The 24,824-nt window shown below is 48.8% G+C and overlaps 1 protein-coding gene and 1 pseudogene across 1 annotated transcript in view; one reads left to right on the top strand and one right to left on the bottom strand.

The window, feature by feature from the left end:
- The window catches only part of ATP6V0D1 (ATPase H+ transporting V0 subunit d1), a 40,091-nt gene that overhangs the window by 10,548 nt on the left and 4,719 nt on the right, over window positions 1–24,824 (bottom strand). The window contains exon 2 of the mRNA XM_016163698.2: window positions 3,790–3,961. Coding sequence (XP_016019184.1) covers window positions 3,790–3,961 — 172 coding nt within the window. The remainder of the gene's footprint in view (window positions 1–3,789; window positions 3,962–24,824) is intronic.
- LOC118611904 lies at window positions 21,895–22,014 on the top strand (annotated as a pseudogene).

Below are 24,824 nucleotides of genomic sequence, written 5' to 3'. Positions count from 1 at the left end.
CAAACTCATTTCTCCCATAAGAGAAGACCCCGGCTTCCCTTCTGGGGTCTACTCTTCAATGGGAAACCATCATGGAATGGCCCAGACCAAGACCCCCTCCAAAGCCAAAAAGCCCTAATAGAAACTCTATTATCCCAAGTCACATGGCTGGATCTGGAAGAAGTGTTTGGTACAGTGACATATTACATGTTACTGCATGAGATTGAACTGAATCCTTTCAAGATCATATGACTAATGACAGTCTATTTTAGGAAGACCTCTCTCATTCAGGGTCTGTCTGTTCATGCCAGGCATCTGCCTCCATTCTGGCCACCCACTCTCCCAAGTAGCTTCCCTAACCCCACCCACATGATCCTGGAGTCCTCTCAATGCTGGGAAGCCTTCTGAGACCCTGGCTCCTGGCAGCTACTCACAGGCCTCTTCAGGAGCTGTCTACACCACCACTAGCACCCATCCCATTGCATCCATACATCTCCCTCCCTTTGACACTGGGCCTAGCCCAGAGCTGATACTGGTAACGTGTGTTGGCCGAAGGCCGGCTGGGATCTACAAAACCACTGGACACTGTGTCTCACCCCGGGAGGGCACAGGAGGTCTTGACCAGCTTCTGCTTGCACATCTTCAGTGACATGGAAATCACTGCCTCCTGCAAAAGCCTGTTCTGGCCACCCTGGGGCAGCTCCCCAGCTGTGGGGAGATCCCCTAAAAGGGCCCCTATAGAAGGGTTCACCCCTTTCTACAATAGCAGTCCTTACTCCTGAGATAAGCCAGAGTAGAGGTGGAAGAGGTAGAGTGGAGGAAGAAGGGCAGCGAGGGAGGCAGGCATTAAATCAGAGAGACACCATGAGAGGAAGAAGACTGCTGGGGGCAGTTGAGAGAGGTGTGGCTCTTGATTAGGCCTGGAGACCTTGGCCACATGAAGATCAGTGGTGACCTTAGCCAGGGGTCTTGAAGTAGAGTGATGAGACTGCTGGAAGCTAACTGGAGATTCCAAGGATGAAGGGAGGTGAGAGAACAGTCAGTGAATACCAAAGTTTAGGACCTATGAGATAGGTTTTTAATGGTGTGAGAGATTTGAATTTTTTAAGATGCTGATAGGAAGAATCTGGAAAGGAAGGTGGCTGAACTGACAGAAATGCAGATGAATGTCCGCTTAGGGTCCAGGGCATGGGCTGAAGTGATGTTGGACACTGGCAGAAGGACCCAAGGGGTGGGTGCCTCTGCCACTGAATTGGAGTTGGCGGGGGTCGGGGGGGTGGGGTACAGATGCAGTGCTGGGAGGACTGGCCTCTATTATCTCTGTGGAAGAGAGGTAGGCGATTAGTCCAGAGAGGCGGCTGGTGAGTGGGAGAGGGACGGTGTTTAATACGGGCAGGTAGTCTTCCCACCCTTGCCCGGGGGCTGCAGAATGCTGAGTAGAGAGCAAGTGGCCTGCTGGGCAGGGACAAGCCAAGGCCAACTGAGCTGGTCTACATGCATGTCTGGCAGCAGGGATCACCCACTCAACGCCGGCTGGCTCCCCGAGCTTAGCTCCCAGCAGCAGAGATGGGGGAGGGTGCCTCAGGCTGGAGGCTGGCTGGGATTCCTCCAGGGCTGGGGGGCTGCCAGCTGGGCGGGACCAAGAGATGGGCAGCCAAGAGAGCTGCGATGTTGGCAGAAGAGTGCTTGAATGATGGACCAGGGAACCTCAGCTGGGGAGGGAGGAAAATGAAGACAGAAGGGGCAGCAGGGGAGGAAACAAGACCCAGTGTCCTGCTGAGTCCGGAACCCACGTCCCACAAGGGACTGAGAGTGGGCTGGAGGGCCTGAAGGCTGTGGGTAGAGAGGGAGTGCCTGACTCAGCAATTTCAGGAGTGGAGCAGTTCCAGGGTGATATGGCCTTGGGCAGCCATTGGTGGGGGTGGCTGAAATCGAGGGCAGAGAAGCGGGTCACTGGAGATGACGGGGTCATAGTCTGAGTAGCCACAAATTCAGACAGACTGACACGTGGCTGCTGAGCTCTTCCTGAGTGAGGGCAGGAGTAAGGGGACGGGAAGATTGTAAGCCACAATCACCCATGAATGGAAGGGGCGGGAAGTGACAGCCTGCCGCAGGATAGTGCTTGGCTGCTTTGAGCATACTTGGTGCTTGCAGCCAACCTCCAGCAAAGAGCTGGCGGCTGTGCAGCCTCAGTCACGCTCAGAGCTCTCTCTGGTTTCATGGCCTGGCAGGCTGAGACCAAGCCTCTCAGGGCATCAAGACAGGCCAAGGCCAGGCTACATAGGCAGGTGGCCAAGTGGGCAGCAGGATGAAAGACATCTGCCCTCTGACCACTGTCATGGGATCAGGTTAGACCTCCTCTGGCCAGCCTAGCTGGCAAGACCAGAACATTCACCAGGAAACTGAAGGAACCTTGTGCAGACGAGGTGAAGTCTGGGCATTGGCAATAAATGTACTGCTTCCTTGTACGGCTTCAGCTCTGGCCTTAGGGCAAGGGGCACGCAGAGTGCTGTGGTGTGATCCCCAATGCAGCAACACAAGACACACCCCATCCCTTGGCCTCCTGCCCCAGTAGGGCCATATCAGCTATACCTTGACTGGGGCTAGGGCAGGGACCATGGGCCCAGGAGAGATCCTGATCCCGAGCCTGGGTGGGTTCCCTGAGCTCTTTAGGTGTTCCGGCCTGTGTAGCCCCTGAGGATGGAGCGCTTCTGGCTACAGACCCCACTTGAGCAAATAGATCTTGCGTAGTGGCTGTTGCTGGCTGGGGCGGAGGAAGAATCAGGACAGGCAGCAAGAATTTAGCCCTATTCCTTCAGGCATAAGCAGGGCAGGTAATGCCAGGTCCTAAGGAGCAGAGTGAGGGCACCATAATCAGGGAATGGTAAAAGCTAGATGGTACCCAGAAGAGTGCCTGGAAATACTTCCCTAAAACACACATTCACACTCTTCCAACTCAGAACACACTTATATAACCCAGCCACCAACCATGCTTCTGCTCACCACTGTGTGAGACAGTCATGGACAGGGACCATCTCTTTGTCTACTTGGCCTGGGTTCATGACTCCTGTAGAGGGGGTCTCTCTACCTCCCTGTTTCCATAGGTAAACCTGGCAAGCAGAGACTGCCTTGTCCAAGTGCCTTCCCCTATCCTGCAGGTTCCAGGTCCATTTCTCTCTCAGCATCTCTAGGAACTTTGTAGAGGCAGGCCTATACCCAGGGGTTAGACGATGGGGAAACTGGGCAGCCAAGGATCAGAAGCACAGGGGCCTGGCCAGAACTTGGAAAGGTAGCCAAGTGTTCAGCACCCTGACCATCCCTTCTCCCTGAGACCCAAGGCCAAGGTCAGAGAAGAGGAAGAATGGGCTTCAGCCCAAACAAGAGCAGAAAGCCTGAATAATACATCCCAAGAACCTGGCTCTTTAGAGCTCTGTCCATCCCCTGACCTCTGACCCTGGCATGAGGGGTGGGAAGCCCTGTGAGTGTTCAGTGTGGGTGCTGTAGGGCGAGTGAGAAAAAAGTCTTCCCACCCCAATCTCTGTAATGCCAAAGGTGCAGGAAAAGGTGTTTCATTCAGCATGGCAGTGTAGGACATTCGACTACCCACCAGATTCCCAGCCATCAGTGAAGTGGATGATGACCCCTCTCTATGGGTGGTGGTCTGGAGGTCCAGAGTTGTTGAATGACCAGCCCAACCATACAGCCAGGAGCAGGTGGCCAAAGTGCATGCTGGGTCAGGTCCATCACGTACAGCTGTCTCACCATGTGTGTGTGTGTGTGGGGGGGGTGGGTATCATAGGGTGCACTCACGTAATGAAGTCCAGGAAGCTGGCGAGTGGCTCGTAGGCATGATTCCTCATGTGGCGGAACTCCACCACCATCTTCTCCTTGAGCCGGTCATCGATGACAGACACTGTCAGTGGTGATGCCTCGTTGGCAAGGAAGTTGCCATAGTCCGTGCTCTGCAGGTGCAGCTTCAGGTCTGAAACCCAAATGTGGAGGTGAGGGGTGGCCATGCTGAGCTTCCTCAGGGCCCCAAGTTCCCATCCCCTGTGGAGCTGTATCCTGCTGTTACCCTGATGTCCTGTCCCCACCTCCGCCTCTCTGTTGGCTCAGGGCCTACTCCAAAAGAGTTAGCCAAGGCCCGAGAGATGCCCCGATCCTTGGGCCTTGAGCCAGTACACTGTCCAAGCAGAGTACAGAGTCTAAGCACAAGCAGAACCATTGTTCCTCCAAATGACAAGGCTTGGGAAACCCCAACCCAAGGTGCCATTCACAAGCCTCTGAAGCCCTTCTGCCTGGTGGGCTCCAGGATGGCCCTAACCTAGAGCAGAATAAGACAGAGGCCCTGCTTTCCAGGGCCTCAGGGCAAGCAGAGCAAACCAACATACCCCCAGGCAGAAATGATAGATAGGAAATAAAGGAAATGCCACAAAACATGGAAGTAGAATGGAGAGGGCAGTGAGAAATGGCTGAGAGGATGAGAGAGTATACTGGGCGGGCCATAGTAGAGGGCAGGGACAGGAAAACATACAAAGATAACCAGCCAGGAGGATGGATGGCGTACGTGACAGGTGGCCTAGAGGACAAACAAATGGTGTGAGGGGAAGAGGAGGCTGAGAGAAGAATGGCCTTGCTCTGGGAGTGGCTGGGGGCAGGCAGGCAATACTATAGGCTCCCCTGAGCCCTTAGGGAAAGGGGTGAGGAAAAAGGAAGGACAGGACAGAGCAGAAGGGCTCTGGGGAGGCAGGACAGGTTAAGACCCAGCGGGATCATGGCAACGACCTACCAGTCTCCTAATTTTACCCTTGCCTCCCATGCTCCAGTCTGTTCTCCATATGCAGCCAGATTTATCTTAAAACACAAAGCAGATCACATCACCTGTCTGTACATCCTTAGCTCAGAGCCTTTCCCTGTCTCCTTGCCTGGAAAGTGATGATCTCTCCTTAAACACCCCTCTTCAGAGGCCTCTCCTACAGCCCCAACACCTGTCCTTTCATTTGTGCTTTTTCTTTGTAAAACATACCCTTCCTGGCACAGATATATAAGCTCCATGACAGCAGAGCTAAGGACACTGTGGTATCCTGGAGTATGTTCTTGTGTGTTTTCATGCTCAGTAAGTAACTGTGGACTAGGCAAAAGGCTGGGGAGAGGGTTGGTGAAGACAGCAGGAAGCTTTTCTCCTGGCTTTTGAAACGAGGAACAGTGTGGTAGTGATGGCACACCAAGGGCAGCGGCTGAGAAGGAACCATGTGTGCGCGCGTGTGTGTATGAAGGCCCAACAGCCAGGGCTGGCTTCTGCTGCAAGAGACTGCATGCTTTCCATCCCCTGGGAAAGTCACCCAAGGACAACAGGAAAGGTGACACTTGTGAACATGTCCAGCAGTCCCCCTGACCAAGGCCTCACTGTGTCTGTGGCCTGAAAGGCCATGCTATCCTGCCTGGGCTGCTTAAAAGATAGTGAATAAATGTAAAAATTAAAAAAAATTTTTTTTTTAATTAAAAAATGAAAATAAAAGAGACTGTGACCCATGAACCCTCTACAGGCTTAGGGGACTGCTGTGATGCCCCTCCTCCTGTACCCCATGAGAAGAATGCTGCAGTCAGGTTGGCTAAAGGATATGGAAGTGTATGTGGGAGGGAGAGGGAGGAGGGAGTGTCCACGCTGCTGGAGTAGACGCCTTCCACCTGCGTCTCTGGGTGGCACACGGGGCGCAGGTAGCACTCACGTCCTCTGTGGCTCCTGGGCACTCAGAGAAGGGACTTTAACCTCAGGAGGCTTACAGGAGGCCTTCACCATCTGCTGCCTTCACCATCGCTCTACTATTCACACCTACTTTTCTTCCATGGCCACCCAAAAAAGGGATAGAACTAAGGGCAAGATGGAGCAGGGAGAAGCCACCAGTCCCCGGCTCTGCCACATGGACACTGCTGCCTTTTTGCCTCAAAGATGTACACACTCATATGTTTTCAACCCAGGCCATCTGCCATGAGCCCCTGTCCCAGGCTCTGTTTCTCCCCATCCTCACCACAGCCTGGCCAAGGCCTACTTACACCTGGAATAGGGCATGTGTGAGAAGGTGCTTTGCTCGGTAATACTGAATGCCCATTTGGTTGTTATTGAAAAAATCTTAACCGTAACTAATGGTTGTTGATGTAATCTTATATCACCTGTATTTCTACCTCTTGTAATGGGCTTTATATGCTAGATGTTAATGCTCTTGACCCTGGGCAAGGGCACAACTCTTTTTAAAAGAAACATGGTTTACTTGCACAAAACTGATCAGTTTTTAGAGGTCCTTGAAATAGTTCTTGTGAGTGTGAAGCAAATGGCAAGAATATGAATTGGTCTCTCGTTATAGTATTGAAATTAAGCCTACTTAATGTATTAAGTCATACTCATGTCCTGATTTTACATACTTTATCAATAAACATTGTGATACTTGAAACAAAAAAAAAAAGTGGGCAGGGGGTTCTGGCCGGGCACAGCAGGTGCTCAGAGCCCCACTAGGGAAGGCTATGGAGTGGACAGCAGCTGGAAGCCTGGTCAGAATGTGGTATTCTAGGTCAGACTGTCCGGGGCAGTAGCTGCCAGCCCAAACCTGTCCATTTATCCACCCAGCCTTCGCAGCCAGCTGAGAGGCCTTCTTGGGCAATAAGACTTCTTCATCTCCAGCTCACCACTGGGCCTGGAGGCCAGGCCAGATGTATAGGACAGAAACCTCTTGGCAGGGTCCCTCATGCCAATGGCCCCTCTACTCTCCAGGACAGTGAGTACCTGCCCTGGACCCCAGCCCAGCCTCCTGACTCCTACCCTCCAAAGTATCCAGGAGCTGGGTTCCCCCCAGGTGTCTTTGCACATGCCACCAGGAGGCTTCCCTGAGAGCCATCACTGTTACCTCCCACTCTAGCTTCCCTAGGTCTCCAGCAATGTGCAACTTCCTCTGCCCCAGCCTCCACCTTTGCTCCACATGGCTTCTCTCCTCAACTTCTCAACCACCAAGTATCCTTTCCCCTCTCCAGCCCCGATGACTCCATCTGACACCTAGAACTGGTCAGTATTCATCTCTGCACCCTGGCAGGAGCAACCTGTGTGCCTGAAATCAGAGAGAACGTGAAACTCGTCCAGAGTACCATAGTTAGGCATGGAGGGGCCAGGGGTCTATCAGACCTGGTGGATTCTATCCATCTGCAACTCTGGTCTCCTCCCCTCCCTGCTCTTTACATCCTTGACCACATTCTCCATAGCCCTTGGCCCAGAACGAGCCTTTCAAATATGGATCCAGCTATCCAGACACACTTTAGTCCCTAAAGAGCTGGCAGGTGGCGGAGAGGTAAGACAGGCCAGGGACTGCTACGTCACTGACCTCTAAGGCAGCCTGGACAGTCAGGATAGAAACCTTGGACTGTCATGACTCATGGATGAGCCCCTCTGGCATCATTTGTGGCATCAGCCATTCCTTGAGAAGCTAAGAATGTGTGCATTTGAACGAGAGGGACAAAGTTGAGGGTGGGCTCTCCTTTGCATGCCCCCCAGCCACTGGGGTTTAGCAAAGGCCTTAAAGCAAACACCCCTGCCTTGGCTGCTGCTTTCTGCTGACGCTGCATCTGAGGAAGCCACAGCCCCTAGCACTGCTGGAACACAGACAGCCGGGTGGTTTCTGCTGGCGTTTGTCAGATCAGAGCAAACCCGGGAGACTCTACCAAGAATCCTGCCCAAGGCCTGGGAGTCTTCCTTACCAGGAAACTCATTTTTAAAAGCCCCCAGGGACGATGTCAAAGGGCTGTTCCAGACCACTTTCCCGAGCCAAGCCCCGTGTCTCCCTGTGACCCAGGGAAAGGTGACAGCCTGCCAACCAGGAAAATGACTTGGATCACTCAGATCGGCCCACACAGGGCTTCTGAACCAGCTCTGACCCTGTTTGAGAAACCTGGCGCCCAGGCCCAATGGCTGGCAGCCCCAACCCCTTTAGGCAGTCCTCAGGGCTGGGACAAGGTCCATTAGAAACCTCCCCCCACACCCCCAGCTTCCTGCTCAATCTGAGGGATGCAAAGAGGCGGGGGAGGGACTGGGGATGGGGTTGGGGGGATCTGAGCACAGGAGAGGCCTGGAACTTGTTGAGAGCTTCGTGGGAGACCTGGCCACCCAGCCCTGGCCCAGCCCCCGAGGGCAGCCGAGGACGCCAGGGGCCCTGAGAAGGCATGGGCTAGTTCTGTTCTGTGCCCTGAGCTCAGCAGCCTGACAGCCTCTGTGATGGCCCCTGAGAGCCCCAGACGTGCCTGGGCTGAGGCATGAGCAGTGTCCTGGTTAGCACAGACTCGAGGGACAGCTCTGGTCTACCCACAAGCCCAGCTGTCTACCCCAAATCCTCCCATCCCTGGCCCGGCACCAGGAATGTCTGGTCAACTTGGGATCTCTCACAGCAAAAGACTTCCTCAGATGCTGATTTCTCACGTCCAAGAAGATGCTGTTGCTATCAAGAAGTCAGCTCTGCAGTCTGACCTACATCCCTCCACACAGGAAGCTGACCAACTCAGCTTTCCAGTGCCTCCAGCCTTCCCTGAGGGCCTTGGGCCTGCTCCTCAGCACCCCTCACTGACCCAAGACCTTCCCAGACTTCCTCTGCTTCCCTGTGTTGCCTGTCCTGATGTTTTGGGGACTCTCTCCCTAACTCCATCTCCTGGCGCCTCCCAGGTTTCCCCACCACCACAGTGGCCTTTTGCTGGCTTCCTGCTCCAAATTGTGGCCCCCTGCTTCCAAGTCCACTCTCCACCCAGTCACCAGAGTGAAGTCCTCAAACATGTCATTATCACTTTTAGCCAGAAGCCTCTGTGGCCCCAGAACTAGAGCCCTGCCTCCTCCCCACAGCTTGTGAGGCCCCATGCCCTCAATCCTGGTACTGTCTCAGCCTCGGCCCTTGACTTTGGGCCCTACCAGTGCTATTCTTCACCTAGGACGACCTGCCTGTGATCTCTGCCCCAAGCAAGTGCTCCAGGGAAGTCCACAGAATGGCCTAAAGAGAAGCCCTTGAAGTGCAGGAAACAAGACTGCTTCCTCAGGCGGAGCCAGAGAGACTGCATTGGGAGGGAACACCCCCAGCCTGGAAAGTGAGAGCCCTTGCCTCCTCTACAAGGCACCACTGTCCACCCTTGAGGTTACTTGTGTCAAAGACCATTGCCCTAGCTCCAGCAGGGTCCAGCTGAGCTCGCCGAAGGCACCTGAGCAGGCTACAGTCCAACACCGACCTGGCATGGCTGTTCCTCCCAGAGCTTGTATGGAGGGCTGCACCAGACTTGAGCTGGCCCCATAGCTTCCATCTGTCCCTCCACCCACTGCTCACCACTCAACCCAGGTCTTCTGGGCCAGGACTAATCAGTAGCAGAGCCCTGACCCCAGCTGGCACCTACAATTACCAACCCAGCAGGGGACCCCTAGCCTAACCTATACTCTCTACAGGACAAAGTGTGGGCTTGGCAGCCAGCCTCAGCCAGGCCTTGAGAGGTGGCAGCTGGCAGTCCTGCCCTCCATCCACTTTCTGAAATCTTTCCCAGATCCTGCCAGCCTTGAAAGTGATCTTTCAACCCCTACAGTGATCCCAAGGGCAAGAGGCACGTGGCCTCTCTAGCCTCCAAGCCTCTGCAGCCCCTCTCCAAGGGCCCCAGGGAGGCAGGAAGGGAGGGTCTAGGTCTTGGCCCTTTGCAGCCCCAGGAGCCCAACAGGCATAGAGGCAGCCCTTGGCACAGTCCACTAGGCGGGGCAGCCCCCTGCTCTAGACTCACACATGGCCCACAGAGGGGTCCTCCTGGCCAGCTGGCTACAGCAAAGTGTGAGAGGACAGTGTGTTCCCAGACTTAACTTCTGCTTTTCCAGAGGTCACTCAACGACACTCTCCTGGGGAGCTCAGGGGTTTTTAGGAATTGTAGCCAGCTGAGTGAAACCAGATGTGCAATATGCTCCCTAGAGCCTAGTGTGCCCGTCCTGCCACTCTCTGCGAGGTTGACAGGGCCTTGGAGCCTATTGTACTTCTCCTCTGGGCCCAAGTGAGAGGTCTGCTTTGAAGGGATTGGATCTGGGCTCTAGCTCCAGTACTCATTCTGCCCCAGAGAATCTCTGATGCTGCAACTTCCAGGGTCTCAAAGCAGGGAAACTCAAACAGATGGACAGATGTGGACAGATGGTCAGGCTGGTGGCCCATTGGAGCTAGAGCTCCCACTTGGCAAGTGTGCTGTGCCTGAGTCACCTCCCCAAGCTCTGGAGGCGGGTGAGACCTCTTCTTCATATCAGCTCCAAAGCAGATGTGTACACTGGCTGCCTGGCCAGAGTACCACATCTGGGTCAGAGTGCCACATCTGGAACTCCCAGTGTGGGAGCCACAGCTTGGAAACCATTAACCCTGAGTTTACCTGGGGCCTGCAGCACAGACTAAGCATCCTCTTCACCTCAAGGCCTCTGCCAGGGCCCACCATAGGCTCCCTGCAAACCTTATGCAATACCAACTAACTCTGGGTTCCAACTCTTCCTGACAAATAAATTTCAGTTCTTCCTCCCCTCTCTCAGGTGCTGAATGCCATTTCCCATCCAGTCTTGGCACTGCCCTGCCCCCAACTGAGATGCCCATGGCCTCTTCCTCTAACCAGTGCAAGTCCACCCATCATCCATCAGCTGGTCCGTGCAAAAGTCCCAGGCCCCCTCTGCAGCACAATTTTGCTGGATCACTGGTTTCAGAACATTGCTCCTTAGGTGGCTGAGTGGAGAAGGGGAGAGAGAACCTGGACTTTGGAGTCACAGTCACCTGAGTTCAAATCCTGTCCTGTAACTTGGCCCCAAGCAGCTTGTGGAATCTCTCTGGACCCAGGATCCTGACCAGTCACTTAGTGAAAGTCCCTACATTGCCAGCCTCCCAGGACGCCCGCCATAGACCCTGAACAGAGGCAGTGTCACATGGAGAGAACTGAGCACAGCCCACCACAATCCATCTTTCCTGGAGGAGAGGATACCACCTAGAGCTTCCCAGCTAACACCCTCAGCCCCTCATATGGTCTGTGTTCTCAACTCCAGGCTGCTGCTCAGGCTGTCATACTCAAGGATCCACAGAATGCGTTTTTCCTTCCCATGGTCTGGCCTGACGCTTTCCCTGGGGATCAGGCGTGTTCTTCTTGCCACCACAAAGGCTGCGGGGGAACCTGTGCAGCCCGGGCATGCAAACACACAGACCCCACTCTGCTACCTCCTGGCAAAGGAGGAAAAGAGCTGCCTCGAAATTTATGACTCCCGTCCCTAAGCCCATGTCTCATCTCACCTATCAGCAAGATCATATGGAGCTTTGGGCAGCCCCAAGGACCCAGACAGAGGCTAGGACCCAACTCTGCATCACCTGCCACACCCTGTGCTGCTGCCCTGGGGGCATCAGGAGCAGGCAGAATGTGATGCAGCCAAGGGCAGCTCTTGCTCCATGGGAAGCCCCCAGGCTAACGGGCCAGCAGTCTTGGGAAGAACCTGGAGTCTACTGCTGGCACGGCCACATGCAAGTTACTTGGTTTTAGCTGGCACGAGGCAAAGCTCCTACAGAGAAAGGACAGTGAGTTCTCCTTCCTCAGTCCCTGAACCAGCGTTTTGTTTCATGCTGGAGATCTTTCAGTGAGGTAAGGCATTCACAAAAGGGGGATGGGACTGATCCGCAGAAGTGGCCTCGCTGACAAGAGACCAGCGGCAGCACCCACCAACATATCTGATACACGGATCACATGGGAGTGTCATTTCCCATGTCCAGGAGGCAGCAAGACGTCTGACCTAGGTTCACCACCCCTCTCCCTACTCCAAGACAGGTGGCAGGTGGTGGCAGAGCCATATTTAATTACCCTCACACTCTCAAAAAATACTTCGTCCCTGCAGCTGGAAGAATGAAAGCATCTCTCATCCCATGAGGAAGTCAACTCATCCAACAGTCAGGAGGGTGCCAGGCAGGCGACAGCCCCATGTGCCAAAGGGAGGGGCAGAACTGGTAACTGCTGCACCCAGGGTGAGTTCCATGAAGCGCTCCTCTGACTGAGTGGAGGTCCGCCTGGATAGCCCCTTACCAGGACATCCCACCCAGGCCCCAGGGCTCCACGGGACTGACATGTCCCGGGAGGCACAGGGCTTGGAGGGCAACTCTCCTATTTGTTCCCCCACCATAGCCCAACCTGGGAATCAAGCGACCCAGCCTTGCCCTGGGAGGCAGGAGCCACCCCTCTGCTGTTGCCCTGCACTTTGACCTTGAGCAAGCTCTTTCTTCCCCAGTTTTGCCTCTGCAGTTACAGAACCTGAAGGGGCTGCGAGGAAGAGCTTCTTTTCATTTTCACAAAGATCTAAGTTTGTCTGGGTGTGAGTGAGAGAGGTAAAGTGGTCCAGTGTGATCTGGCGTGGCCAGGTGGCAGGCAGCCCAGGGAAGGCCAGCTGTGGCAGTGAGCTTACCCAAAAGCTAGCCCACGCCATGTCTGACTCCCAGGTCTGCCCGTTCACACTACCTGAGCAATCCTGTCAGTCGTTGATGCTGGGCTTCTGTTCTGCATGCAAAGACCTCTGGAGGAAGGACACTAAAAAAAGCTGAAGCTCATCTGGATGGGGGAGAGAGCTTTGTGACCCTAGAGGCTGCTGTTAAGAGTGGGACTGAGCCAGGTTAGGCTGGATCCTGGCTGGAGCATCCTACCAGCGCTATGGTGCCTAAAGCCAAGGCTATGGAAATACTCATTTTGCTTGCATCTGACCATCCCTTCCTGAGTTGGGGCACAGGCACACAGAGGCCTTGTCCAGGCATCTTTCGGTGAACAAATGATGGAATAAATCAGAGATTGTAGTGTGACTGAAGCCAGGACGGGTGTCAGGAGACCATAAGCAAGTCCTTGGGCCTCACTTGGACCCAATTTCCCAGGTAAAAGAAGAGAACTGGACAAGGTTACTTCCAGTGGCCTGGCTAGCTCTGATACTCTCTACCTGGTCAGGCCCAGATCACAATGACTCTCTGCAACCTCAAACCCTGACCATCACTCAGAAGCTTAAGGTAAGCCCAGAGGCATGGGTACCCATGGGGCAGCCCTCACAGAACTGTCAGCAGGTATAGAAGAGGCCTGGGGCTGGGGAGCCTCTGAGTAGCAATCAGAGCTTCAAGGGCAGGAAAGGCCAAGCTGCAGCAGCGAAGACACCACATATGACTCCTCAGAGGGGAAAGCCCCATCCATTAGCCAAACACGAAGCCTCAGCTGAGGTCAAAGCCTGAAAACCATTGCCTGAGTGGCCAAGGTCTGGGCAAGTGTCCAGGGCCAGGTCAAAGTTGGCCAGAAAAACAGCATCTAGCACCCAGTCCAGGCTGTTCCTGCATACATCTCTTTTCCCGGCCACAATTCTGCCTACCACTTCTCAGGACCACCCATGTTCATGTGGGGGCAGTCCCAGCCCAGCCTCTCAAACTTTGGGGTGAGCTGCAGTGTGTTGGATGCAGACAGGCAAAGCAGGCATCAGGCTATGCAATGGCAGCCTAGTCTACTCAGTGGATTTTCAAACTTCTAAAAGAGGAGGAAGACCAATATTTGAGCACAGAATAGATTTAGATTTTTTTCCCTTAAAAATCAGCTAAAGAGTAGGTGTTGGATGAGGTAAGACCCAGGGAAGCCAAAAGAAAGACCCCTAAATTGGGGTGCAGGAGGAGAGTTGTCAATCACCTGATAACAACCCCATTCCCAGTAGGACTGTGTTTACCAATAATGCCTATAAAGAGTTCAGGGTGCTGATATGGACCTCCTCCAGAGTCACCCTATATGCACATATCTTGCCATATACACTCCTATATGTCTCCCAAAAAACTAAAGGAGGTTGAGAGGAGTCTGTCCTGAGAATGAATTTTCCCTCTCCTAGAGGAACCAGGGTGGCAGGACAAGAGTAGAAGTCACCTGGGGAAGGGCAGTGCTTCTCGGAGCCCGAAAGTATGTGGCCCTGGGCAGCCTCAAGCTCCTACTTGGCACCCCCAAGACCCCTAGTTCATGGTTAGCACACTGTACTGTCACTCCTGCTCTGACTTTGAGAGCTGCCAGCATGACCCAGGTAGAAGTAAATGAGGATAGCTTGATTGTCAAGGCTGGAGCAGCCTGCACTGGCCATCGAGGCAGAGAGCACCAAGGAATCATCCCCTGGCCTTCCCCTTCCTACCCAGAAAGCTGGGGCACAGGGAGATAAGGGTGGGAAGAGATGAATAGAAAGGAGACACTAAGCCATGAGCTCTGTTTAATCTGAGAAGGTCAACTGGAAATTGGGTGAGAGAAGTAGGGCCTAGGAAAGAGACTGGGGGACAGCAGCCATAGGCAGGTGCTTTGCAGAAAAACAAAGGAGACAGTTTGGGTAACTCACTGGTCCAGCCACACCCCCTTCCCCACCTCTCGGGCAGCCAAGTGGTCCTGGTGTGCCCTCTTGTGACCAAAGGGAGGATAGCATTGTCAACAGCTCCAACTCCCTCTCAACACACCCCTCCAATTTAATCACGCTGCCTTAGACTCCTGGTCTCTGCATCTCCCCCAGCCATCGAATCCTGGGGGAGTAGGCTGTAGGCACCCACAAAGCCACACAAGAATGTGTCATAAATAACAGGGAATAGGACCGAGGCAAACATGAGTCTGGTCGTGAGGTCTGCCTTGTACTGGTGAAGACAGAGGCTTCTGAGAGATGAGACTGAAGAGACTGTTGAAGAAACTTGGGCATCCTCGGTCCTCTATACTTTGGTTCTCCAACTCAGCTAGACCCTCTCAAGTTTCCAGGTCCCTTTGTCCAGCTCTTTAACCCATCTCTACAGCCCAATGCTGCATCTAATAAAAGCAAGTGCTTAATAACCCAGAAAAAGGACAACTGAGGACATGGATGAGAGCCTCAGCTTCTCTTCCTCCATACCCCAAAGTCTAGTACCCCGCCAGTACCAATATAGAGTTGTCACTCATCCAATCATATATTTACTGAGCATTCACTCTGGGTAGGCACCGTGCTGTTGAATCCTAACAACCTGCGAATGATTTATTTCATTTACAGGTGGGAAAATAAGCTTCAGGGTGTTAAATCACATGCTGAGCATCACATAACTGGCTCAAAAGTGACCTATGGTCTGCCTGATGCCTGGTCTCACACAGAACTCAAGAAGGGTGACTCAGAGAGGCCCTTGGGTTTTGACCCTGAGCACACAGAGATGATGCACATGAGAGCCAAATACATCATGTCTTCACTCATGTTCATTCTTGATGTGGACACTCTTAACAAGCTGGAGTGTGTCTGGCATGTCAGCCCAAAGCATGAGAACAACTACAAGTTAGAAAAAGGGGCTTGGGTGCTATAGCAGGCACTGTGACCACAGTGGGAAGGAGGAGTGGGTAGCCTGACGGAGGCCCAGGTACAAAACTACTGGCACACCCGGGCACTCAGGAACAGTGGTCCTGTTCCACTTCAAGTTTAACAGCCTTAATAAGAAGCCGCTATGCTATGTTCAGTGTGTGCCACTAATAGGAAGGGAAAGTGAGACAAAAACATTCTAGAAGGGTTTTATGTAAAATGTTTAAAATACGGTATTAGAGTCTCTCCCTCTCTGCTATCCAGAAACCCTGGTTATCTAGAAAACTTTATCTTCAAAGGTCCCAGATGGCTAACATTTGCTTATGTTGAGGCCACCCTAGGCATAGGTTCAGACACTGGCTCTACCTCAGAAACCAGGCCTAAGAAATCACTGAGTAAACCCAATTAAAAGCAAGTTATAACCCACCAGAGCAAGTTCTGACAACCTCCTGGGGAAGAGCTTGTGAAATGAGTGTTATCAGTTCCAATGTGGACTGTTACTGTCTTAACCATAAAAAGCTTCCCAGATAACATCATGCTAAAATTATATACCAGTGCAAGATGTAATTAGCAAAGGGAATCCAAGAGGTGGGGCTAGGAAGGGGGAGACAAAGGAAAGAAAGGAAAATGGCTAGGTGAGGTGAGGAGGGGAGCTGTACCTGGATAGGGGCCCTGGGGCTCTGGCCTGGATAACATGAAATGTCTAGCCCTGGCCTGGGCCCTCAAGCACCACTCCCAGGGCTCTGCGCCTTTAAGTTTCAAGAGAACAGGCTTGATGGGGGTTCCCTAAGGCTCACACCAGCCCTGGGAAGCTGCAAATGAAAATCTGAAAGTTAAATACCCAGGGTCACCAGCAGGGGTCTCAGCTTGGATGGCTGTTTGGTGTATCTTCTCTTTGCTTACCTGTTATGTTCTAATTTTCCTTACTGTAAATATCTTTATCAGATGTTTTAAATTATAAAGTATCTGTCCACTGCAATACATCTAAACAATGGAAGGGTACATAAAACAGAAATTGAACTTTTCCCCCTCCAATCTCTCCAGTCCCTTTCCCCAACTTAGTGTCTATCCACCAAACAATTCTGCATGTGTATTTACCTGGTATTCTACTAAAATGGGAATATATCATACATAATGCTTTGCAACTTCTCACCTAATAATATATTTCTAAATCAGTCCTTATGTAACACCATATTTTTTGAGTACTTGCATAATATTCCATCGTAAGCATAGACCATTGTTTAATTAACCACATCTGTGTCAATGGATATTGGTTGGTTCTAACAGGTTGCTGGTACTAACAAGCCTGCCATGAACACCTCTATACATGCCATCCGCAAGTGTTAATCTAGGGGGTACAATTCTATAAGTGGAGCTAGGGTCATACGTATATATACATGCAATGTTTTAACAAGGTGGTGAAAATTTGTCCCCCAAAGGGTCCACACTGAATCACCCTTCCACCAACTTAACTTTTGGAATTAAAAAAAAAAATTATTCAATTAAAAAGAAAATAAAAAACAAAACCACCGCACCTAGTCATGCAGGAGGAGGCACGGCAGAAATCAGAACGGGAATCCCTGGCTGTTGCTCTCCCTGCTCTGCTTGCCAAACTAGGCTCCTTGCCAGGTGTCCTCATCAGGCGCGCTTGTGTCCACTTGGCCCACAGTTAGGGCTGCTCTCTAGCCTTCTGGCAGGACTCACAGAAAGAACTCGGCTTCTAAGGGAGGTTTGACTTGGTTGCAATCCAACAGATGGCCAGGTGTGGGTCGAACTGCCACCAGCCAGCATAATGATGACTTTCAGATTAGTATCTTGAGTGCTACTTCCCCTGAGCTCCAGACCCACACAGCCACTTCTCTCAAACACCCCAACTCAGCATATCTAAGACAGAATACCTCCTCTTCCACCACGCCATCCACATCTCAAAACTTTTCCTCCTCTGGTTGTCCCCATCTCAGAAGTAGCTCCAATACCCACTCAGTCATTTATGAGTCAGAAGCCTGACTTTTAAGCCCTCACATCGTCATATCTAATAAAAACTGGCCCAACCCTGGGGTTTCATCCCCTAAGCTGGTCTGTGAGCCAGTCCATCTCCCCTCATGCCACTTCTGCCCTGGTTCAGCCCACATTCTCTCACCTGGAGACCTAGAATAGCTGCCTGCCGCCAGCCTGGCTCCTTCTAAATCCATCCTTCAGAGTCCCAGAGCAAATGTCTAACTGCATCACACCATCAACCTCCACAGCCACCACACGTTCCCTTTATCTACTAAGGGATCAATTCTGAGCTGGCTCGTGGCAGCAAGACCTCCCTCCTGCCTATCCCTAGCCTCCACCCCCACTCTGGGGCCTCATCCTCTTGCAGCAACAGCAAGCTGGAGAGGAACAAACAAGGCTGCCACAGTCATCACCAATGATCCATGCCAGATCATCAATCATGGGGCATCAGAGGTTTCTTCACGCAGTGATACCACTGTTCAGGGCAGTGGGGACAACATGGATCTTCAAACAGTGAGGGTAAAACTTCAGGTATATGTGGGACCCAGGCTCTCAAAGCTCAGACTCAATGTGTTTGCTCCCTTCAGCGCATCCTTCTCCCAACTGCTTGTGGTCACTGGATTGTCAGGACTGTTATCACTTCCTTTAGATTGTGTCTGACTCTGAGGGATTCTAAATTGAGCTAAGCTCATGTTGCTGTCCAAACTAATTCAACAGTCTCTTCTGACAAAAAAAAAAAAAAAAAAGAACTTATAAAATGCTTCCAGGCAAGATCATAAACAGAAACTCTTAAGCAAAACATTTCCCACATGTTAACCTTGACCTAATTAAAGAATCTGTCTTTTTTTTTTTAATCATAACTCTTATCCCTCCTGATAATCATAACTCTTATCTCTTCTGAGACACTCAAGTCCTTTCATGAACCAGCCTGATGCACCTAGCAACACTCAGCCCCTGCACATCCCTGACAAGTACTCTACTCTCTCTTCCCAGTCTCCAAAGCTCCTCTGATACCCTATGCAGTTTCATGTTTCTGAGACTACTAATGCCATTCCTTCTTCCCACCTCACTGGCCTAATTTTTTTGGTATATAATTCATATACCAACAATTTGTGCATGTAAGTGTACAATTCAATGGTTTCTCATACATTGCAGGTGTGCAATCACTACAAGAAATTTTAGAACATTTCATCACCTCAAAAAGCATCGTACCCTTTAACTGTCACTCTTCACCTGCCACCACTGCCCCAAATGTACCCTATTCCTACTGTACATTCAGTGCTGTTTTGATGTCCATCGGTCTGCCCATTAGACAGGCACACTTGCCCCCAAGCAAAGCATATGTGACATGTTTTCATTACCAACTCCAGGCCCAGCAGGGCACCTGCCTCCTAGGAATGACGGGAAAGAACAACCGTGGTGGGAGCACCTGGCTTTTCTGATTCATCATTCAGCACCAAGCCCCATGCTTACACTTCACTAACATCTCAGAGAGATCCGATTAATACTCTCATTGTACAGCTAAGGATAAATTACTTGCCCAAGGTTACAAAGCCAGTAAGTGGCTGAGCTCGTATTAGTTCATCAGTAAGCTCTGCTCAATCTATGTACATTGTCTTTGCCCATCTACTCCATGCACTGCCATCAGCTTCTAGCCCCTCTCCCCTCTGTTCTCATTAAGGTCACCAATGACCTCTGAATGGAAAAATCAAATGAAAAGCTCTTTAACTTTATTTTAATCTCTTGGCTACATGTGGCATTCACCATCTCCTTCTTTTTCATTTTCTCCCCTGGGGCTCCTCTCAGGGGATGCCTCTGGCTTTTCTGGCAGGACTACCCTTTTCCCCATCCTTGCTTAAGGAAGCCATTCCTGCGGGAGTGTCTCATCTTGGACCTCTGCTCTTCTGATGCTATGCTCTCTTGGTGTCAGTGGCCACACTTCTATCCCAATTTCCCAAGCTGTCTCCCAATTTCAGACCTCACACCTGAGCACCAAAAACAGCCTCCATATTTCCATTCGAATGACTTGCATAGATCCCTCAATCCCATCCAATCTTTCTCCAACCTCTTCCTCCTACATTCCACCACAATTTCACTTTGCCACCTACACGGTTGCCTAAACCAGAGCTGAGAACATCAGCCTTGACTCATTCTTCCTCAGTCTCCTTATCCAACCCTCAAATCCTGTCAATTCCTTTTCCTAAAATTCCCCAAAAGGCTTCCTATCGGCACCTGAGGACAGACTGCCATCATCTCTGGACTGAATTACTATAAGACCCTGCAAACTGTTCTTCTCAACTCCAGTGTGGCCCCTACCTCCAATCCACTTTTCTTTTCTTTTTTTCTTTCTTTTCTTTTTTAGTGGATGAGCTTCAAGATGTTTAATCCTAGGACCTTCTGCTCATCATGAAAAGAAAATCCAAATATTCCTCTCCTGCATCCACCATCTTGACTGGAAGTCTCTATCCAATCCACTTTTCAAACTGCACATACATTCTAAAGTATAAGTCCAATAGTTTTACCTGCACTCTGGACAAAGCACTTCCTATGGCTTTTTGAAATCCTTCAAGAGTTGATCTCTGTCTAACTTTTCAGTCACACTCCTAGCCACCCCAGAATTAGTGAAAAATGACTTGCCACTCCTGGGAAACACCAATTACATGTTCATCTGTGGTTTCATGTGACTAGTGATTGGCCAAGCCTAGCCTGGAATCTCACTTTCCTCTTCCCATATGAAACTAACTCTTGTGAAATAATGTTGAAATGCAGAAGATGTTGTAATGAACAGAAGACAAGTGACTCAGGACAGAGAGGGATAAAGTGTTCTAAAAGACAGCCAGCATATCACACATGTGAACTCTTCAACCATGGTCCCCGAGCATCAAACCTGCTGGCTCTCCTCCTTTTAGATGTTGATTACAGTTCTTGACAACAGGAAGAAAACGTCCTGACTGGACCAAGTGTCAGGCAGAGCCTCCATTCCAAATTAAGAAACTGGCATCTAGTACTATCAGCTGAGTTGTAGCTATATAATCCAGCAAGCCATTTGCTTTTGTGTATTTTCCAAGGTTCTGAGTAATAAGAGAGCTAATCCATAGAAAAACCTAGAAACAATGACCAACCCAGTAACAATGAGAACCCCTTGGACTCAGATTATGGTCTCTCACTATCATTATTTTTTTTGTCCCCTCTTTAATTCCCCCCCACACACCACTTCCACCCATGACCTATGGATGTTGCCATTTCCCCTTATGAACTGGGTCTCTGAAGGCAGGGTGTCTCCTCCCACATACTTATGGCATGCACCTGGGGCCTGGCACCCCTGGTGCACTTGCGGGGGGCGGGGGCTGGTGCACCCGGAGTATGGTCCGTGGCTCCACCTGGGGCGTAAACCCAAGACCTTCTGCATGTAAAGCAGACGTGCTAATCACTACACTATGCAGCCACCCCCTCTAACTATTATTTTTCAATAAAAAAAAAACCAGGTCCCCTAAGAGAAATGATGACTCTAGTTCTGGGCCAAGAAAGGTAAAAAATAAGATTAAAACATACGGTGATCCCAGAAGTAAGGAAGCTCTCAAAGTCTACAGGGTTGTGTAGAGAAGACTTGGCAGCCAATTGAATAAGCTCCCACTGGCCAACGGACAATTCGAACATCAATAAAGTTAAAAGACCAAAGCACAACAAATATATTAAAATCTACACACGTCATGATATTAAACAAACAAAGAAGGGACAAACCTCATTAGTCATCTTTGGAGGATGTTAGAAAACCAAATCCTTATTTTGACATCTGGTGAATATGGGAATCAAGAATTTATCTTGCCTCTCCTATACATACAGTACTTCAGGGTAACCAAGTAGTCGATTACTGGAAGTATCCAGGTATAGATGTATTAACGCTAGTACTAGCAGAATAAAACACAGAATTAGAATATCACCATTTTGCAACCCCTACTGAAAGAATGATTCTAGGCAATAAATGTCAATGATTCCTTATGTCACAAAAAGAGAAATGACTAGATCTCATCTGACTCCCAAATGAAGTACAAATATTGCCTATTTAATATTATTTGTTTAAAATCTAATCTAATCAAGCCTCTAGCTATAATTACCAATTGACAGGAAAAATAAGGGACAGAGGAACATGTTAAACTATACGGCAGGGATGTAATCAACAAAACTGAGATAGAGAGAAAATCTATAAATCAAATGTCCCAGCTTCTTCAACAAATAAAAGGAAAAATAAGAGACAGAACACCTATATATTAAAAGATCCGAGATAACATCAACCATCTGAAATGTGTGGATCATATTTGGATCTTGATTGAATTATATTTGTAAAAATTTGACAGTGAAATCTGAAGACCAAATGGATATTTGATGACATTAACAAGTTACTGTTGATTCTTTTAACAGAGTAATAACAGTATTGTGGTTATTTTTAATAATTAGTCATGACCCTTTTCAGAGATTATGAAATATTTATAGCCGAAGTGGTATGTTATCTGGGATTTATTTCAAAATAATTTAGGAGTTGGGGGATAAATGGAGATATTATTAAAATAAGATTGGTCTACGGCCATGCCACCCTGAACAAGCCCGATCCGGTCTGATCTTGGAAGCTAAGGCAGGGACAAGCCTGGTTAGTACTTGGATGGGAGACCACCTACGAAGACCAGATGCTGTAGGCATAAATAATAATGAATAATAAAAATAATAAATAAATTTTAAAAAATAAAAAATAAGAGATTGTAAGATGAGAAGGTCCTTGCAATCTGTGAGGTCAACCAAGGGTTGCCTCGTCTAAAAAAAAAAAAGAAATATTGATAACTGTTGTAAAAAGAATTGATACTTGTTAGGTGATTATTACTTATGGGTTCATTATATTATTCATTCCAATTTATATATGTTTAATGATATCCATAACAAATACTTTTAAAGAGAAAAGAAGGAGGGGGAAATTCTGGAGGGCAGAGCTGGAGCCTCACTCACATCTGAATTCTCTGTATCCAGTCAGAGAAATCAATAAAAATGTTTTTAGGCTAAAGCCAGGGTCAAAGCTGAGGGTTTAGGTTCAGAACTAAGGTAATGCCTGAAATACCTGCCTGGCTGTCTCAGGAGGCCAAAGGGATGATGCACAGTTGGCCTTCAGGAAATATTTCTTGAATGAGCAAGCGAACACTTAAACATTGAAGTAGCACTATAAATGCTCATCATGGTCTGAAACACATTCACTTAGTCACATCCAATCACCTCAAATTCATCAAGTCTCTGTAGAAGGTGGTGCTCCATACCATCACTACCTCTGCCACCATACCCAGTGTTAAGTAGCCAGGGGATTCCTCTCCTGGTCTCAGTCCGATTTTGTTTTTTAAACAAAGGATCTGGGATCCCCGATGATTTGTATATACTCTCATCCCCCACATCTTGCCACCCAGGGCTCCTCTTGGTCTCTCTCACTGGGCCAACTATTTCTGCCTTCACTACTGGTCTCTCTGCCTGAGCCTTGAATGCTTTTCTCCCCACCCCCACCCCAGCTCTCTGCATGGCTGGCTCAACACTGTTCACATCTCAGCTCAAATATCATTTCCTCAGCAGGGCCTTAACCAGCCACATTCTCTAAAGAAAGGTCCTTTGTGATTCTCTACCACTCCACCACTGTACCTTTCACTGGTATCACCCCCATGTAATTATATACAGTATTTAGTTTAAAATAACAATAACAGCGGCTAACACACTGACTCAGCACTTATCGCGTGCCAAATTCATACTAAGTGCTTTACAGGGATTATCTTGTTTAACCTTCATAACCACCCCGCCAGGTAGATGCCACTATTATTATCACTTTACAGATGATGAAACTCAAGACAGAGAGGTTACTTGGTCACAGAGCCATGAAGTAGTAAGCTCACATTTGTAACTGCTATGCTACACTGATCTCTTAATGTCTCTGCTATGCTACACTGATCTCTTAATGTCTTCCTTCCCCACTGACCTCCACTCCTAGACTATGAAGGTCAAGACAACATCATTCACCCAAAATAAATAAAATCAGAAATAAAAGTGGAGAAATGACAACTAACACCACAGAAGTACAAAGGATTATAAGAAAATACTATGAACAAACATACAATCTTTTAAGATTGAATCAAGAAGAAATGGGTATTCTGAACAGACCAATAACTACCAACGAAATCGAATCAGTAATCAAAAAACTCCCAATAGATAAGTCTTGGACCAGATGACCTCACAGTTGAATTTTACCAAATGTTCAAAGAATTAACACTATCCTTCTCAAACTACTCCAAAAAATACTGAAGAGGAGGGAAAGGACCCAACCTCCTTTTACAAAGCCAGTTTTACCCTGATTTCAAAACCAAAGACATTATGAAAAAATATATAAAGGCCAATATCCTTGATAAACATAGATGCAAAAATCCTCAACAAAATATTAGCAAACCAAATTCAGCAATACATTAAAAAGATCACACACCATAATTAAGTGGGATTTCTTTCTGGGATTCAGGTTGGTACAATACCACAACTCAATTAATGTGATACACCACACAAACAAAATGTAGGATAAAAATCATATGATCATATCAATAAAGACAGAAAAAGCATCTGACAAAATCCGGCACCCATTTATGATAAAAACTCTCAACAAAGAAAGAACAGAGAGAAAATACTGCAACATAATAAGAGCCACATTTGACTAACCCACAGCTAAAATGCTTTTAATTTTTCATACTCAAGGATGAAAAGCTAAAAGCATTCTCCTTAAGATCAGAAATAAGACAAGAAAGTGCACTTAAACCACTTCTATTCAACATAGTATTAAAGTCCTAGCCACAGCAACCAGACAAGAAATAAAAGCATCCTAATTGAAAAGAAGTTAAAATGTCATTATTTGTAGATGATAAGATACTATATATAGAAAAATCCTAAAAAAATCCACCAAAAAGCTATTAGAACCGATAAATGAATTCAGTAAAGTAGCAGGATGCAAAATTAATATTCAGAAATCAGTTGCATTTTTATACCAATAATGAACTACCAGAAATTTAAAAAAAAAAAACCCATTTACAGTTGCATTAAAAAAAAAAAAAAAACCCTAGGAATATATTTAACCAAGAAAGTAAAAGACCTGTACTCAGAAAATTATAAGGCACTGAAGAAATTGAAGTAGATACAAATAAATGAAAACATATACCATGCTCATGGATAGGAATAAATTAAAATGTACATACTATCCAAAGCAATCTATATATTCAATGCGATCTCTATCAAAATACCAGAACTGGAACAAATAATCCTGAAATTTATATGAAGCCACAAAAGACCCCAAATAGCCAACGCAAACATCAGAAAGAACGAAACTGGAAGTATCATGCTACCTGATATCAAACTATACTACAAGGCTATAGTAATCAAAATAGCATAGTACTGGCATAGAAACAGACATGTAGATTAATGGAAGAGAATAGAGAGCCCAGAAATA

Source organism: Rousettus aegyptiacus, unplaced genomic scaffold (assembly GCF_014176215.1).
Source record: "Rousettus aegyptiacus isolate mRouAeg1 unplaced genomic scaffold, mRouAeg1.p scaffold_m13_p_14, whole genome shotgun sequence".
Classification (NCBI taxonomy): domain Eukaryota; kingdom Metazoa; phylum Chordata; class Mammalia; order Chiroptera; family Pteropodidae; genus Rousettus; species Rousettus aegyptiacus.
Note: the sequence above shows the minus strand (reverse complement) of the source record. Positions and strands in the feature narration are given on the sequence as shown.